This window comes from Mustela erminea, chromosome 3, assembly GCF_009829155.1.
Source record: "Mustela erminea isolate mMusErm1 chromosome 3, mMusErm1.Pri, whole genome shotgun sequence".
Taxonomy (NCBI): domain Eukaryota; kingdom Metazoa; phylum Chordata; class Mammalia; order Carnivora; family Mustelidae; genus Mustela; species Mustela erminea.
This window is the reverse complement of record NC_045616.1, coordinates 116,129,282-116,150,131: the sequence shown is the minus strand read 5'-3', so window position 1 is coordinate 116,150,131 and position 20,850 is coordinate 116,129,282. Positions and strand designations below refer to the sequence as shown.

The window sequence follows — 20,850 nt, the reverse complement described above, 5'->3', positions numbered from 1 at the left end:
TTTTTTAAAGATTTTTTTTATTTGACAAGACAGAGATCACAAGTAGACAGAGAGGCAGGCAGAGAAAGAGGAGGAAGCAGACTCCCTGAGGAGCAGAGAGCCCGAAGCAGGGCTTGATCCCAGAACCCTGGGATCATGACCTGAGCCGAAGGCAGAGGCTTTAACCCACTGAGCCACCCAGGCACCCCTCTAAGGTTTTCTTAACTACATACTTCTTTTAGGAATACAACTGGAATATCAGCTTTTGGGTTTGTTGCATGAATGGCGTGCATGTGAATTCTTGACCAGTGACTGGCATGTAGCCTTGATAGGTGAGCGCGTTTATAAAAAATAAAAATGGGAGGCAGAGAAGTATTTTGTGCGCTTATGTCCATGAGAGTAGATCTGACACATCATTATTTATCCATCACTTCCCTATTTCATTCATTTTAGAAAAGATTTCTTAAGGCCCATAGGAGTCAGTTAAATTGATCAGTGTCACACAGATAGTGTGCATAGCTGAAATGGGCATAGATCTGCTTCCAAGTCCATGGTCTTTCCACAGTACAATGCTGTCTCCCAGGAGAGTTGAAACACAAAGCCAATTTACTTCATAAACCTATTTACTGGGTGTGTTCTGTGCTTAGGACAGTTAGCTTTATTTTGCTACATATAAATATTTGCTTCATAAATATTTGTGGAAGTAACTATAGGCCTCAACTTACTGATTACCCCAAACCCAACATTATGGGTATCATTGAGACAATTTATTATAATCAAAAAAAGAAAACACCCAAAGTCACATCGAGAACATTTGTGGTTCCTGAAGATTTTGTCAGAGAGGTTAAAAAAAACCTCAAAAGGAAAAAAAATGAAACCTGGTGTGGCAGTGGAGAGTCACCTTTTTGAGAACAGTAACCATGTCCCTCTCCCCCAGCAACACACACACACACACACACACACACAGAGAACCACAACAAAAAAACTAAACATTAGGCAGAAGCTGGTAAAAGGGTGAAGGGATATAGGATTGGCAGAAGGGAGCCCAGCAGACTATTTAAGAGTATTTTCTTGGCAACTCCAAATTATTTGGGGGTATTTAGACCTTTCTTTGGTAACTTTGAAGTATCACTTAGTAACTCTTCCAAAAGTAAGTCACCGGACTGGATGGACCCCTTAATGAGGCAATTGTTTCCTTTCATGGGCTCTGAAACAAAAAACTGATACCGAACTGTACGTTGAGGTGCAGGAGATAGGGCTGGCTCCCTTCTGTCTTCAGAGACACAATACAGGAAGGAGGCATAGTACAGAAAATGCTTTACAGATAAATCTTAATTTTATTAGAAAAGAACTTTTCAACACAAAAGTTTAGAAACAAAATATTTAATTCCTCCAAGAACTGTATGTATTTGAAAAGGTGATGCTAGACTCTCAGTTTAATGAAAAAATTCACTTAAGATGACAGGTTTTAAATATCAGTGAAGATATTCTCCATGCTGCCACCGGAGCCTGGGTTGACTGTTCTGAAGTAACAACACTTGAAAGCTCCTATTCTTTGAAACTAATTTAAACACATTGAATTGTTGAAAGATTAAAAACCACAGTCAGCTAATTACACTCCCTCTCATCTCTTATTCAGCAAATGAATCACTTTTCATTACCACTTAGCTGAAGTACATGAATTTCTGCCTAATTAGAAATGTTGTAGATGGAACATTAGCAAGAATGGAGTGGGTCAGAATATCTCTGCTGCTTCATTTTTAATTCCTAACAGCAGAGTCTGAGAGGAAAGAATAGAGAAGTCATTAAATAATTTTAAATTATTTATAAAAATTACTTTGCCCAAATTATAATTATTTTTTCCCCAAACGGTCTCAAATGTCTTAACAGAATGAAAGAAAAAGCAGTTCAACATTGATTTTAATGAACATTTTAATGTTATGTATAACAGAACATTATGAATACAATGGAAACAAAGTTTTATCAGTTTAATAAAAAAAAATTTCAACACAAAGTGGGGAGGTAATAATTTGATACCTATATTATAATATTTATTTTTAAAAATATTCCCAGCTTGAGGGTGAAACAATTAATTGTGCATTCCAAACTCTAGGATCATGATTTTCATGTGAGCTTAATGCAGAATTACAGCAGGAAAAATGAAAACATTTTAATTAATCTCCTTTATTTGCCATTAAATCAATAAAACCTTTTGACTGCTACAGGTCTCCTTTAATAATATATATTTAACTCCTCTCTATTGGAACCATACTGGTAACGCCGTATTATATACACTCAAAACCAAAACCAAACGAATACTGTATAAAATCTAAAAGCCAACATTGCTGAGTTCTAACATTTATATTTAACTTAAGGTTTTAATGAATTTTTACCTTTTCAATTTTTTAAAAGACACCAAAAAAATAAAAATAAATATTTTTCTCTTTCGACTGTTCCTGACTGAGAAGTGGTGGCTACAGGGATAAACACGGAAAGAAGCCTTGCCAAGTTAACCACTGCAAATTGTAAATAATGACTGCTAAAAACAAACAAAAATACTGGAGGTTTTTTTTTTCTTTTAAAGGAAACCATAGAGCAGTCCTGAAAAAAAAAATTTTTTTTCCTCGTTCTGCAAAGGATAATTATAGCAGAAGATATGGGAAAAGTCCCATAGCTATCACAAGTCGCTTGAAGAGGTTTCGTTACAATAAAAATTTGGAATAGTATAATAGGAATAGCAGAGTTGCTGGAACATTAGCAAAAGTATATACATTCCAGTTACCTTTGATTTAGCCATAATCACATATGTATGCCTTTTTTTGGACAAAAATATATATTTTTATAAAAAACTGATCATCCAACTTTAATGATTTCATTTATGGACTCAAGAGTGGTAGTAAAAGGAACAGACCCAATTATGACAAGGCGATTCAGGGACAGAAAAATCAAGTTCCTCAGGAAAAGAAAAGTATAAAATTAGAGATTCAAACACATTTATTCAGCCCTATTCCAGTCTTCCCACAAATCATGATGTTAAAATGGGCTCTTCAATTTATAAAGGCTTTCAAGGTCTCACTACCCCACGAGTGGTCTATTCTCACTGGGAAAAATAATTTTGACTGCCTCATCTGAAGTGCCCTTGCCTGGTCATCTGAAATACTAGATATTTCACTTTTATAAAACAGCCTTTTTTGGTTCTTTATGTAGGTTTATTTTAACTAATTAATAAAAGAAACGGGAGTTGATTAGCATTTTCCATCCCAACATCACCTATCTTCACCACTAAAAATCCTTCATTCAATCTGCTCCTTTACCATTTCTCATTTGCTAAAGTTGGCAAAATTTGCAAAGGCATCTTGCTTGGGTTGCACAGTTCCAGAAGTCATGGCTACGTTGGGCATGCCCATTCCCATTGTGCCTGTGAGGCCCATCCCAGCAGCTGACATCCCCATGTTCATGTTCATGCCCATCATGCTCTGGTTCATCATTGGGGTGTTTCCCAGAGGCGCTATTCCCATGGTGCCAGTCATCACACTGGGCATGCTCATAGGCATGGGTCCCCCCATCAAAGGGTTAGTTTGGGGCCGGACAGGAATTATGTTTGATGGAGAACTGAGGTTCACAGCTCCAAAGCTTTGGGTCATCACATTCATAGGCTGCTGCATATCTACCAGAAGGAAAAAGACAAAACTTTACATTAGATCCAGCAGAGTAATAATACAATATTCCTGACCATCAACACTTTAAAGCCCTAATAAAATTCCTTTACAGTGATTTTACAAAGTCAGTCAATTAACTCGCATTATTTGTTCTAGAAAAATAGTTTGTGGCTGTTAACTCTGGTTTCCTACAGACATAGAAACAAAGAGTGGGCTGGGGGAAAACACAAGGCACTTTACAATCATTCCAACAAAATTTATTGTTGAATCCAACCTAACAAGGTGTCAGGAGCCACTGTGTATCAAAAGCCTTGTAAAACTTTATACCCTTTGACTCACTTTATTTTTAGAACATTACATTAAGGAAAAAAAAATCCCAAGTACAAAGATTTATATAAAATCACAATGGAGTTGTTTATAATTGCAAAAAGCTAAAAACAGCAGAAATAACCAACAATAAAGAAATTGTACACTGATATAATGATAAATACCTAAAAATCATTTTCCCCTAAGAATATTAAATACAGGAAAAATGATAACTTTATGCAAAATAACAACAACAAGAAGCAGAATAATATAAGCAGTGATTTCAAGTATTAAAAATGTGGTTAGAAAAGACAGAAAGAAATATCAATTAATGATGATTATCCCTGGATTATGGAGTTATGATGATCTTTGTTTTCGGGTCATATTTACCTAAAAATAAAACGTTTTCTACACCAATTACTTTTATTTTAGTGATCAGACTCTCCAAACTCACCAAAATACAGTCAATGTAATCAAGCCAAAAGCAGAATACAAAGTAATCCAATATGCTGGGATGTCTATCAAGTATCACAGGAAAAAAATTCTAAGCAATCACACAGTTGCCTTCGGTACGGTCTGTGCTATGTATTCTTATTTCATGGCTTGAACCAGTCCTGGCAACAGGGTAAAGATTACAAGTGCACAAAGAATCAAGATGTCTTGCAGTAACTTACTCTGCTGTTGAATCATTGTATTGAGTGATGGTTGCTGGGGTTTGGAAGGCTGCATACCAGGTAGTAAGTTGTCTAGGCTGATGTTTACACTGGGGTCAGACCAAGTAGAGGGCAGGGTTTTGCTGACTGGTTTCTGGACCATATCTGTATTCTGATTATAGAGAGGATTAGGCTTCTGCAGCACTGTGCTAACATTTTGCAAAGGCTGGAAAATAGAAAAATGCTCTAAAAATTAAGCTTGGGCTCTATAAAGGTCATCAGATGGCAATTTAATCACAATAACTCCAGATATACAAGACTTAGTAACAAACTCCTGAAACCAGAAAGAACCACAGAAGTGCTAGGCTAAGATCTTTAAGCTGAATCACTAGCTTCCCCCCAAAGTTCCTCTGAATCCCAAATCATACTTGGCATTAAAGGAAAAAAAGAAAACAAACCCAACATGTTTACATGAACAATTACTCTCCCATCACCCAAAGTCTAGAAGCCAGCATCCCAGGGGATGACCAACTTCAGGTTAGTACAGCTTTAAGGAAATATACGAATGGAAATTTATTATCACAAGATGGAATTCAGGATATGATTTCCCATGTTATAAAAAGAAAAACTACAAAACCAACAAATTATATTGCACAAATTCTGACATCTTCCTGCTCCATGTACATTTCCCTTGCCTAAAGTGAGCAACATTAGTGGAACTTGATACATGTGGACCAATTCAGGAAATAGGAGAAATTCAGGAGAAAGAAGCAGGGATGCCTCGTAGTTACTAAGGAAAGCTATGAAAAGGACAGAAAAAAAGAAAAGGAATAGAAACAGGAAAAATAATTAAAAAGGTACCAATGTGAAGAATTACAACATAGCACAATTAAGACTGCAAATAAGTAAACTGGCTTTATGTACAGACCACATGAAAGAAACTCAAAAAGAATAAACTGGTTTGGGCCTGTTTAGAAGTGCATAGTTCAATTTAATGGCACTGGTGTGCCTTTCATATCCTTTTTTTTAGTGTCAAGTCCAACTTCTGTTATACAGAACAGTCACCTTTCTGCTTCTTTCTTCTGTTCCTCCATCCTAACACCCAAAAGGAGAGAATCTACACATTAAAATGAGTAATTAGCATCATAAAAAATACTCAGAATTGCCTGAATCAAAAACAGCACTCTGGTACAACTCAGACACATGTACTCTAACACTGTGCTTGCTTGCTTGTCTGAATTCAAGTTAGTATTAGGTAATTTAGATTTAACTGTAAAAAAGTGAACTTAGGGGCGCCTGGGTTGCTCAGTGGGTTAACTTTGCTTTAGGCTCAGGTCATGATCTCAGGGTCATGAGATCGAGCCCCACGGGCTCTCTGCTCAGCAGGGAGCCTGCTTCCCCCTCCCTCTCTGCCTGCCTCTCTTGCCTACTTGTGATCTCTGTCAAATAAATTTAAAAAAAATCTTATAAAAAAAAAAACAAACTTAAAAAAAAAGTGAATTTAAAAAACTCCCATTTAGTTGTTTTTCTTTATGAAAATGAGCTGAAAGAAGAGCCTATATAAAAATTACATAATGTAGAGCAGGCCCAAAATAGGGAAGAGCATTCGTCATTTTAGAGAACGATTTTCTATATTGGTAACGACTGCTTGCAACCAGTAAGTGACATTTCTTTGAGGAACAGATATTTTACTAAGTGAATATAGGCCACGGGTGATCTCTATTCCTTCTTAAAAACAGATTTTTTTAAAACACCAAATACCAAATTGTTTATGAATGCAATAAACTTTTAGCAATTGCCTCCTCTGTGCAAGGCATCATGCTTGGCTTTGCACGGACTACAGGATGGGTGAGAAAGCCTTGATCTCTAGAACTCAAATGACTATCAGGGGAAAGAGTGTAAAGTACATGCCATATGCAAAAACCATCTATGTATGGCTTTTTTTCCTGTCTCACGCAAGTCTACCATTACATTAGTCACAGAATCTCTAAGATTAGAAACCAAAGTTTCCAAGGGAGGCAGACAACTTACCTGTGATCTTGACATGGGCAACCCCAAGCCTACAGTATTAGTGCTCATCATAGAGAAATTCATACTCTGGGAAGAAGTCATAGTTGCCTGGGATGAACCCATAAGATCAAACAGGTCCGAAGAATTTGAGGCAGCTGGAGGTGGGCCTAAAGCTGGTTGAGAGCCACTGACAAGTTCCACAGCTGGCTGTGAGGCACTGCCAAAGAGCTCACCACTGGAGGCACCAGGGCCTGATGGGGCTTGGTTGAAGGCACTCCAGTCACCAAAGTCTCCATTCCCACTTGTCGCTGTAACTAAGAGGGAATAGTAAGGGTAAGAAACTTTCTGAAATACGCAGAGCAAAACAACAGAACTGAAAAAAATTAGAGCTGATCTGTGTCCATCCAGATTAACATCTGCAGGTACCATCTCCATCTGGACATTATTTTTCTCATGAATATTCCACAAATGTTAACAAGGTGGCAAAGGAAAGAAAAATCCACCTCTTAGCAGGTCTGAGGTGATACACAGAAATTACAATCAAAACTTTCCTTCAACCTAAGTTTGCGTATCATCAAATATGCTACCAGCTAAACAACTATGGATGAGTCCAAAACCCTGAAAAGTGAGAAAACTTAACTGGTTAAACTTTTGGTTGGGAGATCGAGAATCTTCACATGAGAAGACACTCAATAAAATCAAAGAATTCAACTCATTTCACCCATTCATTATTTGGAAAGGTTCAGAGAAATTAAAGTATGACTTATATGGTCTCAAGTAAATAAAATCCCAAATTCACGATATTAAACTCATAAAGAAACAAAACAGAAAAGCATGGAAAAGAAATACTCAGTAAAATCAAGAGTAGGGTTAGTAAGTTTCTGTAAGAAGTTCTTACCCTTTTGGCCACACTTTCACTGACAACACAAGGGCTGCAGAGAGCCATGGTATAACCCTAGTAGAGTGCTTACTCCAAACGGGACTGTTCAATTTAGTTATTTAACTAAAAACTAGGGTATAGAGGGGAACTCAGGGGGAACTCTTATCATTATATTCAAAGATAATTATAACAAGTTTAAGATTTAATGCATTCAATAATATAAAAATTGGTAATAGGTTAATTAATGGACTACAGTGTTTAAGAGCATAGATTTTGTACCTTACTAGATGAGTGACCCTGGGAAAACTACATAACCCTCTCTGTGTCTCACTTTTTAAAAATCTAAGTTGGAAGATTTTTAAACTTTTTTTGTGTGTGAATTTAATATGTTAAGTGCCATTTAGGGTTTATTATTATTACTATGGATTAATTGTGAAAACATAGGGGAGGGCCAAAGGCATCACATTTTCTTTTCTTTAGGTACACCATAAAATAGTATAGGCCAAACTTCTAAAATTCTGCATACATATACTATTTAGATCATAATAAATATAAAGGCAACAGATACTAAGGAAAAAAATTCTTTAAATAGGCTATGCATGGGGCACCTGGGTGGCTCAGTGGCTTAAAGCCTCTGCCTTCAGCTCAGGTCATGGTCCCAGGGTCCTGAGATCGAGCCCCGCATCGGGCTGTTTGCTCAGCAGGGAGCCTCCCCACCCCTCTCTCTCTCTCTGCCTGCCTTTCTGCCTACTTGTGATCTCTGTCTGTCAAATAAATAAATAAAATCTTTAATAAATAAATAAATAAATAAATAAATAAATAAAGAGGCTATGCATGACTCTAAGTAAATAAATCTAAGAAAGGAATAAATAGATAAATATGAATTAACAGAAGTTGAAAAAGCAAAGGTGAAGAAAGAGCTACATATAAACGGTCATCTGAAAAAGAATAGTATATATTTCCAAGTTAATTAACACCATCTCTTTGTACTCCATGTTCACTTACAACTTGGAAATACACTTTGTCTAGTCTATAAGGTAACCAACCACTCCAATACTGTGTCTCATTATGCTAAATATCTAAAGAGAACAATAATATTAAGTCTTTAAAATTATATTTCTCTATTACCATATTATAATGGTAATATATAATGTAAGCCCCTTCAAAAGAAAATAACTCAGAAAACCGTTCTACCAACAATTTAATATAAGAACTGGGCTAATATTCATCACCTCAGGGTTTTATTAAAATAGGTCTTTGATCTTCTTTACAAAAAAGACTGATTTAAAAGTTTTACAATTAATTCTATGTATTAAACAATTTAAAGTAATTTAAGAAAGACTTGCTGGATATAGGTAAACTTTATGCTGATTTCCTATATGCTTGATCTATAAAACAGAGTACAAATGGAAACTGGGGCAAAACGTGTTGCCCCATCTGAAAACTTTATCTGAAATGATTAATCATAGGAGGAAGAGATTTCTAGTGGGGCATATATTGTTCAGAAAAGATTAATTATTGTTACAACAGTTTCAGCCCCTTGCGTAATGGTGATCAGGTTATATTAATCACATGCATACAGATGAAGAGATGTATCACTTAGCAACATTAAGATATTCTAATTATTTGCATAGTAGGCAACTTTATATACATAAAAACTTTAAGAATTACACAGGCAGTCTGTAAAATTAGGGTAATGTTTATCTTCCACTTGATTTGCCTAAAGTAAGGTATTAACCCTTCGAAGACAAAACCATACTTCTAAAATGAAGTTAATTACTGCACAATTCCGGTTTCTGGGTAATACTCAGAATTTATACAAGTAGGCTACCAAAATAACCCCAGATGATTAAAGCCTATGTATCTTTCTTCCTAAATCCTGACAAAACTACATCAGATATTGCTAAATATATGTTTTAATTCAACTAATCTAATGGCATTAACTCTACTTGAAATGAGTAAGACAAATTCAGCTAAATTACACCTTTTCTTCCTGCTTCACTTCACGTTTAAAATTTATAACTAAATTGTCATATTCTCTCTCAAACTTCAGAATGACAAGATTTTATACAAAAAACCACTATAGCCAACTCCTTTACAATTTGAAGAAGAAAGCACACTTAGTAACATAGTCCCTATTCTATACACTTCTACAGAAACTACTTTATATCCTTATAAAGAACCATGTCAAAAGGTGTTCCTCATTTTAGAAAGTTGGAGGCTCAGCAGCTTTTCCGAAGTTAAACAGCTACCATACTATATGGCAGAGGCAGTAAGGTAAAAATATTCATAATGGGGAGAAAAAGACAAATGCTTCACCTCAATCTTTGATGTTTAAACCTGTACTGTTAGTTTCAAGTACACAACATAAAGATTTGATTCTGTATATACTGCAAAATGATTACCAGAATAAATTGAAGGCATTTAAAAATTTCTAATCTAACATGGAGGGAAGTTTTGCCTGAGATTCAACTGCTCTCTATTTAAGGATGTGTCAAAATGTAGTTCGGTTATGTCTTATAGAAGTGCTCTTAATATATCTAAATAACAAAGAAATGAATTTTATTAAGATAATCTGCTCAATCCCAATGTCCTTGGAATCATTATCATATAACCTAAACATAAACCATAATATTCTTCCTGCTAAATTGAGATTATACTTTGAACTTATTCATACTCCCCACAACACTATCCCTCCCCCACCAAAAAAAAAAAAAGCTAAATAAGAGTTGCTTATAAATGAGGGCAATTTTATTTAGGTGTGCCTGCCTGAGTAGTTTACAACTAAATTAATTCATTTAGCACATTTAAGACACTGACCCAATAAAATACCTTTGTGAATAAATTCTTTAGGATTTAGGAATTATAAATACTGTAAGGAGTAAAACACCAAAAAGAAGCTTATTTGGTGGAGGAGGGAACTGTTTGCTTTGATAACCTTTTCACTGCTCCTAAATTTCTGGCCAAACTGTATCATACCTTGGGAAGGGAAACTGCCTGATGCAGCAGTTGAGCCAAAGTCAGCAAATCCTCCAAATAAATCAGCTGATCCTCCTAGAAATTAAGCATGAAGAAAAGTTAAATTGTTAAAACCACAGAATAACCGATACCAATTTCAGGAAGCCATTTTAGCACCACACTTAAAAATTACCTAATATTAGAGGCTCCAGACCTATCAAAGAAGCTAGCTTGCTGATCTAAGTTTTCACATCACCATGCTCCTTTTAAGCTACCACAAACTCATACGTTCTTTATCTTTTAAGTAATTGACACTACATTTGTGGTTAGTTATCCTTCAGTTAAACTGCCTGAACACAGCCTGGACCTGTGGTTTATCCAATCAATTATGCTTTTTATGCGTAATCCAAAGAACCTTTGGTGGATGCTAAAACCTGAGTAAAATGTTGCTAGGGAATATTCACATAATCACCAAACATCACCCCACAGATTACTTGATAAATACAAAGGAATGAAGCTACTTTTACAATAGAGAAATTCAATAGATATTGACCTAAACAGCTGATCAAATTTAATGCCACTAATAATCAGAGAAAATAGTATTCATGGGCACTTTAATGCAAGGGACTGAAAGGAGATCATCACCCATGTTAAGAATTCCAGCCAAAAATATTTAACCTGAATGTAATCATCAGGAATGAATCAGACAAATTACAAAACTGAGGGACATTGTGCAAAACAACTCTCAAGACTCTTCAGACAATGTCAACATTGGTTTTTGTTGGGTTTTTTTTGTTTGTTTATTTTTTGATAGAGAGATCACAAGTAGGCAGAGAGGCAGGCAGTGAGGCAGGCAGAGAGGGGAAGCAGGCTCCCTGCAGGGAGCCCGATGTGGGGCTCGATCCCAGGAGCCTAGGATCATGACCTGAGTCAAAGGCAGAGACTTAACCCACTAAGCCACCCAGGGGCCCCCAATGTCAACATTGTAAAAGACAAAGAAGACTAGGACTGCTACAAATTAAAGGAGCCTAAAGAAACATGACAAGTTAATGAAATACATAATCCTTGATTGGATCCTGGATTTTTCTAAAAAGGGCTAACCTGAAATGACGTAATTGAGACATCAAGGAAATCTGAAAATGGTCTGTATATTAGACAATACTTTTTTTTTTTTTTTAAAGATTTTATTTATTTATTTGACAGAGAGAAATCACAAGTAGATGGAGAGGCAGGCAGAGAGAGAGAGAGAAGGAAGCAGGCTCTCTGCTGAGCAGAGAGCCCGATGCGGGACTCGATCCCAGGACTCTGAGATCATGACCTGAGCCGAAGGCAGCGGCTTAACCCACTGTTAAATTTCTCAAGTATGATAATTATATTGTGATTATAGAGGAAAATGTCCCTGTTTTAAGAAGATACATGCTTAAGTTATTTTGGGGGCAAAATGTCCTGGCTATTTCCAATTTTCTCTCAAATGGTACACAAAAAACGAATGGTATATAGTAAAAAATAAATGACCTAGAGAGAGAGATGAAGAAAATGTGGCAAATATTCTGTAGGTTTGAAATTTTTTTTAAATAAAAAGAGAAAAAATTTTGAGGCTGATTTGCATAATAATCAGTTTTAATATCTACATAGGAAAAAATGAATGCAATGATTTTGGTGGACTATTTGTTTTCTATTATCTACTCCACGAACAGGCAAATACTTTTAATCCATGAAAAAATAGCAGCTTTTTGCTACTTCTAGACTGGTGTTTTTAAAGGGGTGAGATCCAAAGGTTGCAAAATCAATCTCTGTGCACAAACAGCACATTCACATACAAATTTTTATCTGTAAACACTATGTGGATAAGAATATTTACTTTTACCTACAATTTGAACAATATTACACGAAATTTTAATATTCCATTTCTGTCCAATTCAGTTATCAACAAAATAGCAGTAGTCAAAGGATCTAAAACCTTAAATAGCTGTCCTATTTTTCTTTGTCCTTAAAGATTTCACCTCTTAAGAGTCACAACCTTAGAAGTTTAGAGCAGCAGTTCAATTATGGTGCTTTTAGTGTTATGCGAACATTATATAGGTTACATCACAGCTGCTTAGCCCGCAGTGCTTAGAAACTAGCCAGGTGGGACTGGAACATCTGGGCTGCACTCAAATACCACCAGGGACAGATTCCAACATCTGGTGCCATTTCTGAATTGTCTTATCGCTGCAAGACATTCTGCCCCATCTGCTACACTCAACTGGGTTAATTAAACTAGAACCATCTTCCTTTCTTAATAAATGGCCAGCAGTAATAAAAGGAACAAATCAGTTTCTGATACATGTGTACCTGGTATTTCTTTTTAATGCACATTTACTGTAGTCAACTATCAGCAAGCATAACAAATTTCTCATTTCTTTACCTCATTACAGATGCACATATTCATGTATCCTCACTCACCATGAACTAATCTAACTCCCACCAAGGCCAAGATTCTCAACTCCTACCAACACTATAGCTCATCTGGTTAGTTATCCAAAGGATGATATCACAGCAATTTGTTTATCTCTTCTTTAAAGATACATAATCTGATAAAATGTGGTGAGAGGCAGAAAAGATCAATGAGCTATAGTTTTAAACTATATAAACATGTATTAATAAATAAAGCACATATATTAATAAAAAATAAAGCACATTAATTAATAAAAATAAAGCACATGTATTAATAAAAACAAGGAAATGAATGTTGCAAAGAGATGCTGCTTTATATTCATAAATTTATCTTCTGTATTGTTCCTGAATGTTAAAAATATTGATCAAAGTATAGTATTAGGTAACAGAATGACAGTTAAATCATTTGCTAGAACATTAAGGGATCTGAAAATTGGGGATTATTTTAATTTGCTTCATCCAGCAGTGAATAAACATCAATATGTAATTTATTACGCTAAACAAGTTAAGAGATTTTCAAATCTTATCCAGTCTGCGTTAAAAAGTGCCCATGTAGAAAAAGGCACTTGAATACTATAGGATCATAACTTCAAACCAGGTAAGATATTTTAATTTTGTCATATCCTGATTTAGTATTTCAGATAATTACCAATTTTGTTATCCCACTGCTTTACCTTCTAACATCTGAACTGAAATTATATTGTATTCATAATTTATCTACAGCAAATATTATACCTCTCCACCCACACTATAGAAGTTTGATTTCAACATAACCAATTAAAGAATACTGCAAGAATGGAAACGCACGTAAGTATTTTACAAATAAAAGCTACCTTTTCTTGAAAAGGACTTAAGTTTTGTCTAACCTTCTGAAGTGTCACAGATTATGCTTCTCCTTGGGTTTTACACAATGTGATCTTCAATCTGAAAATGATCTAAACTACCTCAATAATTTAAAATCTTTTATTTCTTTTAGGAAATAAATCCTCTCTCCTAGGAGGGACTATCCTTATCTATATGTGTGATGTTATTCATACCAGTGCCTCAAATTCAACAGAAATTTTCTATACTGAAGCATTTTCCCAGATAACTTCTATCTAAGGGAATTTAAGTAAGAGTGTACCAAAAACTGCTGCACATAGAAGACTGCTAAATTTCACAAGACCTATCCTTCAAGATTGCCACATGAGAGCTGTCATTATAAATGAACCATTTCCATCTGCCTTTTCAGGATAGCAAGGAGGTTATTTACAATCACCAGCTGGGAACATGTATTTTCCAAAGCAATACTGTGAACAGGAAAAATATAGCTGAACTAGACAGTGCTTAGGCTTCAAATGAAAAGTTCTTCAACAAAGAATTTAATCTAGATTACATTATAAAGAACTGTGCAAGAAAAATTCTAGCAAATTTAAAATTAAAAGAACTGACAAAATGCAATAAAAAAGTATAAACATATGACAAAGATTAATATATATGTAAGAAGCTTACATAAAAAACACTAAGGATAAATAGCTCCACTAAAAGAAATGGACAAAGGAACAAATGGCCTATAAGAACAAGGAAAGTATGCAAACTCAGGCATCAAACAAATACAAAATAAAATGAAATACTACTTTCTCCTTACCAAACTGGATGGTTTTGAAAGATGCTACTCCACTACTTTTCCAAAAGAAAAATTTGGAAACAAAACAAAACAAAACCTAATACACCAAAAATAAGAGACTGTCTGGTTAAATAAATTACAGCATACTCATATAATGTTAAGATATAAAGCAATTACCAGTCTGTAAAGAATACCAACAATCACAGGGAAATGGTCAGAAGAACATGGGTGAAAAGCAGTTCACAGTGAAGTAAAAGCCTTATCAAAAGTCTGAAAAAGATCTGCCATTTAATAAATGCTTAATATATTGGACTCAATATATAGAAAGTGTACTTAAAAAAGAGTATTCACCCCAATAATTATGCATCTAAGTCACAGTGAATCACTTTGTTTTCCAACAAATTTCTAAAATGAGCATGCATGACTTTTAATGAATGAAGAGAAAATGTTAAAACATTTTATTTTTAGTAAACTTGACTTAAACTAGAGAAAACCCCATGGAAATTCTAACATATAAATCATTGTACTCAATATGTAACCACGTGGCTCATATTCATGTAAATATCCTCAACTAATTTTTGTGATTACTGGGTACAAGACAATAGGTTCAAATATAAATGTAATCAACATTTTGGATTTGACATATTTGATCTTTAAAACATTTTAAACTTAAAAAAAAAAAAGAATTGAAAACATGTAATGGCCCTCTATCTGTACTGACTATGGTGTATTTTCTCTTCAACCTCATTTATTGTATTAGAGATAACTTAAAGAATAGTAGGTCAATCAAGACCTAAATTCCTTAATTAGGAAGGGACAAAAAAGACGATGTGAACTTTTATAAAAGTGAGATACAGTAGAAAATGAAATGGGATGTTTCGGGAATTCTAGCTTTAACTGGCTTATTTTCTAAATATTTCTGAATATTTTTTAAAATATTCACTTAGAAATGTACTATATGTAAAAGCCACCAGAATATCCTTAGAGTATAGCTTTTAAAAGAACCTCACTACAGTGGTGATAGATTCTTGGTGAATAGGTTTCACATGTTTATTTTAAAACTTGGTACCTATTCTCCAATGACTTTACCACACACAGTCTTAAAGATGTAACAAAAAGGATGTAGTAGCATTAAAAAAAAAAAGAAAGAAAGGAAATCTGAGCATATTCTCAGAGGAGGTATTTATCTGGTGAGAGGTACAGATGCTGCCGTATCTGCTTGGGTTTACAGTTCATGCCCATATTACTTGCATGATGGTAATATTGTAAGTACAGGCACATCTGGTAAATGACACCCATACGGCATACCAAGTAGCAATGCTAATATGGTAGATTCTTCGACTTTTTCACGTGTAGGTGGCGAAGCTTAAATATTAATATTTTTTCTACTGCTCAAGTTAATTTAAAATAGATTACTAAAGTATTTAAATAGAGATTTGGGAAACAAAATTTATGTACTGACTGAAGAGTGTTCTACACAAACTGGGTAAGCATACTGTTTCAAGCAGAAGATAACTTTAAAAATAATTCTGATGCAGACCTATATTCAGTTTGTTTTTAGAGAATATTATGATAAAACAAATGCCAAGGCAAGGAATTTCCAAGATTTCAGACTCTGTCTTAATTATTGTAATAATATTAATTGCTACTTCTATTTAATTAGTCAATCTACTGTTTGCACTGGAGAAGAAAAAGCTCTCAATGGTTTCTTGCCAAACAAAGGAAGCAGGTAGGGATTTAATAATTCTGTCTGTTCAGAGTAATCTTGGTATCACTGAGGAAAAAAGTTACATCACTCATCTGACCTTCCTAGTTAATTCTTCTCTGATTGCTCCATTAAAACTTTCCAAAGATGCATGAAGGGGGCTCCTTAATATTTCATGCCAGGAAGTCCAAAATAGTTGATATTCTGTAACACTATGTTTTATTATATGACTACACACTGTTAATACTACAGTTAAGATTTTATTTTTATTTTTTTTAAAGATTTATTTGACAGAGAGAGAGCACACCAGGGGGAGCAGCAGGCAAAGGGAGAGGGAGAAGCAGGCTCCCTGCAGAGCACGGAGCCCTTTGTGTGGGGCTTAATCCCAGGATCCTGAGCTGAAGGCAGACACCTAACCGATGGGCCACGCAAACGCCCCTACAGTTAGGATTTTAAACATACAAAAAGACACAACATAAACTGTTAAACAACTGATGTAGTTTTTCGTAATCTAGGACATGAGAGTTCAATGGAGTTCACAAAATATTTTAGGAACATTTAAGAGTTATAGCAAAAAGGGAACAGGAACTGAAGCAGCTCAGAAACTTGGCTGAACCAGATGCCCCATGAAGTTCAATCCCAATCCAAGAATTTTATGGTAGTGGGCAAGGAGGAGAAAATACCAGAAGATTTTCTATTAATTACATGTACTATACTATCAATGAAAGTACTTTCTATCACAGACTTCCATTTAAGCACTACTGTGAATTTTAAAACAATTCACTTGAAAAATCACTACACACATCGAGGAACAACAGATTTACTTTGCATATTATACAGCAATCTTACCATCTACATTTTAATGTGAAATAAACTTTAAATAGGTTGGGAAAGATCATCTTTAAACTGAAGTTGTATTTCTTTTTTTTTCTTTTTTTTTTTTTAAAGGTTTTATTTATTTATTTGACAGACAGAGATCACAAGTAGGCAGAGAGGCAGGCAGAAAGAGAGGGAGGAGTAACCCACTGAGCCACACAGGCGCCCCTGAAGTTGTATTTCTTAAGGTGTTTTGACTTGTAGCATAGCACTTTATTAGAGCTCCATAATCATCAAATGCAACCTAAAATGCCAATTTTCTTGGGAAAAAAACAAAACAAAACAAAACAACAAAACCTAATATACAGGGAATTACTCAAATCAAATCTGGCATTTACTGAAAGTCTAACTGAAGAAATCATTAATCCTATCTCTAAGAAAATCTTGGTGAAGAGACTACTGTTTTGCTACGGCCTCCTTAAAATATGTCAAGCAGGTGGTTATGTACTTTCATAGAATTCCCCTTTCCTCCAAAGCGCTCATCATGTGTACAACTAGGTAACTATTTGTGACTCATTAATTAATGACTACTTCTTCCACCTGACCTTCCCATGATGGCAAGAACTTTGTTTCACTAAGCCCTATACCTTAAGCACGCAGACCAGTGTTTGGTTCAATAAATACTTGTTGAATAATTGAGTAAAAAGTTTAAACGAATGCTACTATAGCTAATGCTGAGAGCCAGAATTAAGATTTAAGGAAAGGCAATAAAATGGGCAGAGCAGTACATTTTGCTTATAGAGAAAGCAAAGGAACCCATTCAGCATTAAGAAATTAAGGACACAGAGAGATAATACTGAATTATTGGTCAAATATTTAAGCACTCCTCTTTACCTTAGGCAATTAAATCATTTTCCCAAATAATGGTCAAGGCTCATTAATTTATTAAAAATAACTGCAATGCAAAAAAATTTATTTTTCATTCTATCCTTTATTTGGCATTTTGAAAAACTACTCTGAAATCAAAGGTTACTGAAAAGAAAAAAGCCAATGTGGAAGCTTACCTGTCGATTGGCTGGTGCCATCAAATAGATCAACAAGGTCACCAGATGACTTGCTGCTAGGCACTGAAGTCTGAAAACACACGCAGAACTTAATAAAGCTTGGAAAACAAATTTCTACTATTTTCCTAAACCTGCTCTAGTCATCTCTGATTCTCAACTTAGACCCAAGTAACTGTAACATCCTACGGGTACATTTAGTTTTCTGAAAAACTAACTTTCTTTTTAGAGTTAACTACAATCTGCAGGATACATAAGAAAAATGTTTTCCCCTTGCTACTTCTGATGTGAAGACACAAACTGGATAAACACAAGTTGGGGAGACTGCCAAGACATTAACTTGCGGCCAGGTATCTAGTAGGTGGATTTCATTTCCGTGGGTGAATAAAAAAAACAAATGAAGAAGGCAGGAGAAAGCAGTGTTGCTACTGATCAGTAATGAGGCAAATAAGCCTCCCTTCATAGGGAATATAAATAAGACTATTTCCCCTATATATGTAGTTGGTCCTCTTCTGTCAGTTCTTACAACTTCTAAATACTCCTGTTTTCCTTAGTGAATCTCGATTGTGTTCGGCAACCAGTGATGGTGTCTAGAAGGAAACAAATGCACTAAATTCTGACTTGCCACCCTTCCCAAACAAACCCAAAGTATCACTTCTACTTTCACAGGAAGTGCATACACAATCATGCAGCAATTTGGACAGGTTTCTTCCCCCAAAGAGATTTCTTATTATTGACTCTGAGTAATACAGCCCAGACGATCTATAATTAATATGATTGCCTAGGAATGCCAAACCCTATTAATGAAGTAATTCTAAAAGTAACCTGTAAGAACGAAACTATATATAGTGTGTAAACTCACGCCTTTCCCACCTTAAGTGAAGACTGAGGTGTATGAGCGGAAGCATTCTGATCTGGACTTGCTTTGTCCCCTGTGTAATGTGCTGCTGCTCCAAGATCAATGGTTTTAGAAGGATTTGCTGTGCGCTTGTGTCTGGTTGTGGTGGTCTCTGTGGCCTGTGTGATATGGATATGCTTTGTCGTCACAGTCTCCTCTTCATCTTTGAATTCACCTTTGGGAGATCTGCCTCTTCTTGCTTTCTTTTCCTCATCACTGTCGCTAAAAGATATTAAAAATGAAGCAAAATAATAAGACTAGGGATTATTTTAAAATGGAGCCCTCAGTGATTTGGTCTAAAGAATTTCAAAAGTAGTAGCTACAAAATTCCAAACCCTGACTATTTGACAGGGATCAACAGAATGTTACTCAAGCTATCTGAATAATGATATGTATGTGTTGGGGAGCGGTCAATTCCCTAGGTAAGGCTAAAACACTGCCACAAAAACATATTTACATAAATGTGTACAAATAAAGTCTGAAGTAATTCAAGTGTTTATTATAGATTTAAAGCTTAATTAAAAAATAAAATGGCAGTATTATCATATCAGAATCAACTGATGAGATCCTGTGTACTCAAACATCTGCATTTGATGACCATTTTCTTGAAATGGATGGTGTGCAAACTTCAGTCCCATTTAAGTAACAATTCTGTCACTGATTCATACACTTATATAAACATATAATAAAATACTACAATTTCAGTGGACACATTTTAAACACTATCCCAACTAAATTCAAATGATTAAATGTTCACCTGTAAATGCAAAAAAAATATGAAGTATGGCACTTTACAACAACAGTGCTCTATTTTGCTTAGTATAAGAAGAATAAACTTTTACCTTACTATGAAAATTGCTTTATAGGAAACAAGTATATTTAAAATGTTTTGAAATAATTCCTTTTTAGGCATACCCAAAACAATTCTCTTTTTTAATGGGGCAAAAGAAAAACATATGTAATAATTTTGTAAAAATTGGGTTTTTCATATGCCATGAATTTAAAACATCAGCACTAATTTGTTCTTCAGTAATAAAGCACTGAGGCTTTTTTCTGGTGCTAGCAAGACAGAAATTACCTGAAATATGTTCCATTACCTATATTATTTAATTTTAGAGTAGATGGTTTAATTTATAAATATTCTGAAATAAAACACTTAAAATTATACTAATTCATCTCAGACAAATCTAAAGCCATTCTACTTAAAGATAAATCAATTTGGAACATCTATAATTCAAGGATCAAGAAGAGATTTTCAGATACAGCAAAAGGGTTAAAGGTATTCTTATCTATAAGCATTTTAGGGAATCCACAAGTTCCAATTAAGTGTTCAAAAGCCCTTGTCTTACATCAGTTTTTTAGCAACAGATAACCTAAAGATTCCCACCATCAGCCCTGTAAGTAAAACTAGAATTTCTTACCTTTCTGATGTCCAATTTAGTATCAGTGCAAGGTAATTTCTTTATACGATGAGAATATAAAACTAACTGGCACATAATGAAATGGAAGCTTCGTATCTGATCAGTGTTCAAGAATTCCTGAATCTAATAATGAACTAATAATAAGTCTGACATTTTGGTAACATGCCAGAGGTCACACACAACTTTGTCTAAAAGTCTACTCTTCTTTCACAAATACTTGAAGATGTAAAGTCCCCTGGTGTGCTCTTCAGTTACTATGATGAATAATAAGCTCTATATTTTTACTCTTTTAAATCCAAATACTCCATATAAAAGATTTAGGAACTAGAAGAACCTGTTGTAGAGGCAACATTTAAAAAAAAAAAAAAATCAAGCAGGAAACAGGAAAAAAAAAAAGAAAAAAAGAAAAATTGACAGTGGTAGGGTAAAGCAACAACACAAGAATGCACACAGATCTCTAAC

The 20,850-nt window shown here is 34.8% G+C and overlaps 1 protein-coding gene across 2 annotated transcripts in view; it reads right to left on the bottom strand.

Moving 5' to 3' along the window:
- Nucleotides 1–3,073: 3,073 nt before the first annotated feature.
- The window catches only part of CLINT1 (clathrin interactor 1), a 58,892-nt gene continuing 41,115 nt past the window's right edge, over nt 3,074–20,850 (bottom strand). Inside the window, exons 7-12 of one of the 2 annotated variants that reach the window (XM_032337168.1) lie at nt 18,943–19,189; nt 18,073–18,142; nt 10,467–10,541; nt 6,629–6,921; nt 4,619–4,823; nt 3,074–3,646 (exon numbers count right to left, since the gene is read on the bottom strand). In XM_032337168.1, the coding sequence (XP_032193059.1) occupies nt 3,300–3,646; nt 4,619–4,823; nt 6,629–6,921; nt 10,467–10,541; nt 18,073–18,142; nt 18,943–19,189 (1,237 nt within the window). In that variant the 3' untranslated portion in view covers nt 3,074–3,299. The remainder of the gene's footprint in view (nt 3,647–4,618; nt 4,824–6,628; nt 6,922–10,466; nt 10,542–18,072; nt 18,143–18,942; nt 19,190–20,850) is intronic. The other variant, XM_032337169.1, reaches the window with a different exon arrangement.